This window comes from Marmota monax, unplaced genomic scaffold (genome assembly GCF_021218885.2).
Source record: "Marmota monax isolate L192 unplaced genomic scaffold, Marmota_monax_Labrador192_F-V1.1 WCK01_AAM20220418_F8-fsc00414, whole genome shotgun sequence".
Classification (NCBI taxonomy): domain Eukaryota; kingdom Metazoa; phylum Chordata; class Mammalia; order Rodentia; family Sciuridae; genus Marmota; species Marmota monax.
This window is the reverse complement of record NW_026694289.1, coordinates 369,186-375,158: the sequence shown is the minus strand read 5'-3', so window position 1 is coordinate 375,158 and position 5,973 is coordinate 369,186. Positions and strand designations below refer to the sequence as shown.

General features: G+C 41.7%; 1 protein-coding gene across 1 annotated transcript; it reads left to right on the top strand.

Moving 5' to 3' along the window:
* The first annotated feature begins 2,880 nt into the window (after window positions 1-2,880).
* LOC124108976 (melanoma antigen preferentially expressed in tumors-like) lies at window positions 2,881-5,768 on the top strand. Its single transcript, XM_046467498.1, has 3 exons — window positions 2,881-3,179; window positions 3,555-4,163; window positions 5,192-5,768. Exons 1-3 carry the CDS (start codon window positions 2,887-2,889, stop codon window positions 5,766-5,768), a joined length of 1,479 nt encoding a protein of 492 aa, XP_046323454.1. The 5' UTR covers window positions 2,881-2,886.
* The last annotated feature ends 205 nt before the right edge of the window (window positions 5,769-5,973 follow it).

The following is a 5,973-nucleotide window of genomic DNA, read 5'->3' as shown; positions in this document are numbered from 1 at the left end:
GACAGTTTTCTGAGTCCTGAAACTCCTCTGGGAAGAAACACCTTTTTACCTCTAGGGAGTAAGGAAGATTGGTTCTACCTTCTGCCTCAGTGATTATCTTGAATAATTTTTTGAGACAGGGTCTTGCTATGTTGCCCAGGCTTATGTTGAACCCTGGATTCAGTGGATCCTCCTGCCTTAGCCTCCCAAATAGTTGGGATGTAGGCCACTGCACCAAGTTTATCCTTCTTTTAATCTGTCAGTTTCATCCAGGCAGAAGTCTCGAAGTTTTCATGGGTAATCAACTCCTTCCCATCTCCATCCTTCCCAGGCCCCTACCCTTACTCCTATTTGTAATTTTGATTTAACTTTCTTTGGGGTATCCTTGACCTTCAAAGTCTGGAAGACTAACCACAACTCTGTTGTACCTTTGTACAAACCTGAGTTTTGTACAAACTTGATTTGCATTGTTAGGGGTTATAAATTATAAATTACAGTGTGATACTTGGGAATTCTTAATTTGAAGCTTTTTTTTTTTCCTCCTCTTGAGCTGACATCGTTCTTCATAAAGCTTTTTAACTTGAAATTTTTATGTGGCCACAAATTCTCCCAACGATTATAGTTTCAATTGGTTTTGCTTTTCCTTTCCCTTTTGTGAATGGACATGTGATTCAGTGAGTTGATTCCACAGAAGGTGAAACACCTTATTAGGATACACAGAATGGAGAACCAATATTATAATCAGATTTCATGCATATACTTGTAAGCTTAGAGCTGAAAAGGGGAAGGTGTACCCAGAATGGCCTATGATAGCTTCTGAGGACTGAGTTAATTCTTTGGTCCTCCCTGACTTGGGATACAAGGCTTCCTGCACTGCACCTGGGCCTGATGGGTCAGGAATGTCATCCAGGGTCTTCATAGTCTGGCAGGCTAACTGCATAGAGAGTTTTCCTTTCCTTATGAAAAGATCAGGATTAGGCTTTGCTCTTTCCTCTTAATGCATTTTGCCTTAACTTGGAACATTTTGTTTTCTGCTTTGGATATACCATTTTACATATGCTTAAAATAATTAAACAGATTTTTTGTTTTGGAAATGAAAGACATGACTGGTCAGAATTTTACTTGGTAACATTTAAATAGAGTGTGACCAGTTGTTCTAGTTTTGTCTTTTATAAGTTTTGTGGTTTATTTAGATTTTTTTCTTCATAATTTTTTAAAAGCTTAGAAATATTTCATAGGTGAGGTGCAGAAACATATGCCTATAATCCCAGTTGTCTGGAGGATGAGGCAGGAGGATGGAAAGTTTGAGATCAGCCTCAACAACTGAGACTTTTTCTCAAAAAAATAAGGGATAGAGGAAGTAACCCAGTGATAGAGGGCCCCTGGATTTAATCCATAGTACCCCTATGGGTAAGGCGATTCAAAGGATGTTTTTAAGAGTGAAAGGTTTTTCTTTTTTTTTCCCCTGTTCTTTCTCCCTTTTCATTTTGGGATTGAAAGTTTATTCAAGAGACCTAGGGTATAATATACTAACTACAGTTAGGGAAAATATATACTGGAAAATTGCTAGGGGAGTAGATATTAAAGGTTTTTACCATAATTAGTAAGAGTATGATATAATGCCTGTGAGTTAGCTTGACTTAGGCATTCTATAGTTAATGCATATTTCAAAATAAATGTAAATGGTTTTTGGTACTGGGGATTGAATCCACTCTACCTCTGAGCTATATCCCCATTCTTTTTTAGTTTTCGAGACAGGATTTTGCTAAGTTGCTGAGACTGGCCTCAAATTTGCCACCATCCTGCCTTAGCCTCCAGAGTCTGGGAATACAGGCATGCACCACCACACCTAGCTAGCTATACACCATAAATACATATTTTGTCAGTTAAAGTGTTTTGAATAAAACTGAGGCATTGCTCTGTGAATGATTCATTCCTCTATAGTTCATGTTAGAGTGAAAATCCTAATATCACTGTGTAGTAGAGACACATGTTAAGATGTACCCCTTGAATTTTTTTTAATTATTTCTTCCAAATGTTACGTATTACTATTAAAGTGCTTTTATAGTTTCTTAATTAAAGGTTTTATAAAGGAAAATACAATGGCACCCATTGTGCATGTTTTCCTAATCTGTCCCACCTGGCTTATTGTTGGAGCAGAGAAGGAGTTTATTCTGGGCTATGTGGTATTCCCATTCCCATTGTCTTTGGAAAATACAGGTGAGCATTACTAATCCAAAAATCTGAAATTCAGAATGCTCCAACATCTGAAGCTTTTGAGTGCCAGTGTGATACCATGTGTGGAAAAATCTACATTGTATAACTTTGTTCCATGCACAAAATTATTACAAATGTTACATAAATTTACCTTCAGGCTATAAGGGGCATATAAAACATAATGAATTTTGTGTTAAACATTCGTCCCTTCCCCAAAATATCTTATGTGCAGATATTCCAACGTCTGAAATAATCAGACATCCCAAACACTTCTGGTCCCAAGCATTTCAATAAGGAAATCTCAATTTATAATTTTCAAATTTTATCCCATAAGAGGGCAGAGTCAATTTTCAGGCTCCATAATACTTACTTCCCAGGTGGGCTAGAATTAAATGGAGCTGTGAATGGGTGGATATGAGATGGGGTCAGTGGTCATCATGCCATCTCCTCAGCATTTGACCAAATTCTTGTTCTGGTGCTGGCAGAGACACAAATGTAACTCTATGGCCACTAAGTGCAGAATGGAATCAGAATAAACTGAGAATTTCCTGGCTATTACCAGACAGTGACTTTAGCTCTGAGCTGGTCCCTCTGAAGGGTGGAGAGAATATGGAGTTGCTCATGCTTAACCTGAGAATACTTTCTTTACATATTTCCTCAGGATTCCTTTTAGAACAGAGATTCATCAGGATGAGCATGTGGGCTCCACCAAGGCTCCTGGAACTGGCTGGGCAGAGTCTGTTGAGGAATGAGGCCTTGGCCATTGCTGCTCTGGAGGAGCTTCCCACAGAGCTCTTCCCACCTCTGTTCACGGTGGCCTATGCTGAGCGACGCAGTAAGACTCTGAAGGCAATGGTGCAGTCCTGGCCCTTTGCCTGCCTCCCTCTAGGATCCCTAATGAAGGAGTGGCAGCCTCACCAGGAGAACTTCCAAGCTGCACTCAATGGGCTTGATGTGCTGCTTGCTCAGGAAGTTCGCCCCAGGTGAGGGTAGTCCTGTAGCCTGAAAGGACCCTGGGAGTCAGCAAGACACAGCTGTATTCAAGGAGCATGGAGAGCTAAGATGGTAGGCCAGGGGCTTTTGGTGGTGCTAGTGAGGAAGTTCAGGGAGGCCTGGAGTCTGTTTTTTGGTGTCACTCTGGGAATGGGCTTCTGGATGTAGAAGGCTGATTAATTAAGATGCATTGGTACTCCCTTCAATGTACAATAAGCAGGGCTCAAGAAGGATCTTAGGAGAAGGGATTCCAGAAAAATCCAAAGGAGAAGCAGATTCTCAGTGAAAAAAGAGCAGCTTTGTTTCTTTCCAAGGTTGTATGATTTCTGCTCTTTATTCTGAGTTGATTACCTATTTTCCTACAGGAGATGGAAACTGCAAGTGCTGGATTTACGTAAGAATGCTCATCGGGACTTCTGGACCATATGGTCTGGAAGCAGAGCTAGTGTGTACTCACTGATGGAGCCAGAGGCCACCCAGCCCATGAAGAAGAAGCGAAGAGTGGACGGTTGCAGAATGAGGGGGAAGCAGCCTTTGGCTCCTGTAGAAGTGCTTATAGACCTGTGCCTCAAGGAAGGCAGCCGTGATAAATTGCTTGCTTCCCTCATTGAGAAGGTCAAGCAAAAGAAAGGTTTACTACACCTGTGCTGTAAGAAATTGAAGATTTTTTCAGTGCCCATGCAGAATATTAAGATGATCCTGAAAATGGTGCAGCTGGACTCTGTCCAGGATTTGGAAGTGAATTGTACCTGGAAATTGTCCACCTTAGGGAAGTTTGCTCCTCATCTAGGCCAGATGGGTAATCTGCGCAGGCTCCTCCTGTCCCACATCCACATGTCTTCTTACACTTCCTTGGAGCAGGAGGAGCATTGCGTTAGTCAGTTCACCTCTCAGTTCCTCAGTCTGCATCACCTCCAGGAGCTGTATTTGGACTCTATCTCCTTCCTCAAAGGCCGTCTGAACCAAGTGCTCAGGTGAGGGATAGTAAGATTGCTCTGTAGACCAGAGCAAGCCCTTCTTCATTTTGGTAACAGCAATGGACATCTGCTGTGTATATGCCACAAATAATGCAAGAGTGAACAGGTCACTAGAAGACACCATATTGTCTTATTTCCAAGTATGGTATCACACAACTACCCCAATAAAGGTTAGAGGTTATCTTAGTCTATTTTCTGTTGCTAATAATAATACAGTAGCACAGCCTGTGCTGGGGTTGTGGCTCAGCAATAGAATGCTCACCTAGCATGTGCGAGGCCCTGGGTTCGATCCTCAATACCACATACAAATGAAAAAAAATAAAGGTATTGTGACCAACTACAACTGAAAAATATTTTTAAAAATAATACAACACCACAGACTGAGTTCATTATAAAAAAGTTTATTTTAGCTCAACAGTTTAGTCCAAGTTTGAAGAGCCACATCCAGTGATGGCCTTCTTGCTGGCAGAGCTCCTGAATAGTGTAGGCATTATGGTGAGAGACAAGGAGTACTCATGAGACCTCACCAAACCAGCTTTTATAGCAGACTTACTGTTCAGATAACCCATTACCTATCAGTCACATGATTTTAAAGGTCCCACCTCTTAATATCTTATAATGGGAGTTATATTTCAACATCAGTTTTGGAAAGAAAGCAATTTCAGTTATAAAGTTGATTAGATGCAATTAACAGTGACATATTGCTGCTAGACCACTATTTAATGGATTTATGTCTGGAGAGGGTAGCTTTGGGAAATGATGTCTAAGATAACTAAAAATAGCTAAGTGAGGGGGGCATTAAAGAAGGGAAAGCCCATCAAACCTTAGATTTCAGATTATAGACTGCACTCAACAGCTTTATCAGCATGAACCTCTTTCTCCAAACTTGTCTCAAATATCCTGTCTGTAAAGGGTTGTTTGGATCTCCAATAAGGGAATGTGTGGGAAATAACATGTTTGTTATCCTCATTGTCTGATATCCACTATCACTATTCCCCAGCACTAATTATTCTGTTTTTCCCTAGGTCCCTGAAGAGTCCCTTGGAGACATTATCAATCACTAACTGCCTGCTTTCAGAGTCAGATTTGACACATCTGTCCCAATGCCCCAACATCAGTCAGCTGAAGGATCTGGATTTGAGTGGGGTCAATCTGACCTGTGTAAGTTTTGAGCCCCTCCAAGTTCTATTAGAGAGAACCTCCACCACTCTCCAGGATCTGGACTTAGATGAATGTGGGATCATGGACTCCCAGTTCACTGCTATCCTGCCTGCCTTGAGCCACTGCTCCCAGCTCACAACCTTCAGCTTCTGTGGGAATCCCATCTCCATGGCTATGTTAGAGAACCTCCTGCTCCACACCATTGGGCTGAGCAAGCTAAGTCATGTAATGTATCCTGCCCCACTGGAGAGTTATGAAGATGTTGAGGGTACCCTCCACCTGGGGAGACTTGCCTACCTGCATGCCAAGCTGAAGCAAATGCTGCGCGATTTGGGGCGGCCAGGCATGGTCTGGTTCAGTGCCAACCCCTGTCCTCACTGTGGTGACAGGACCTTCTATGACCCAGAACCCATTCTGTGTCCCTGTTACATGCCTGCTTAGATGAATGCATATATCCACAGCTTTATTTTGGGCACTTGGACACAAAAGCTCAGAAAGTAAGCACATTTAGAAAAAAAGCCAGTTTTGTTTTCAGTTAAGTGGGAAAAAGGTGATGGGAGTGGGGGCAGATGTTTACTTAGAGTTTTTTGTATCTTTGGTGAGATGCATCTTATAAAGTTAGAAGTATGGATCTGAATTTCTAGAA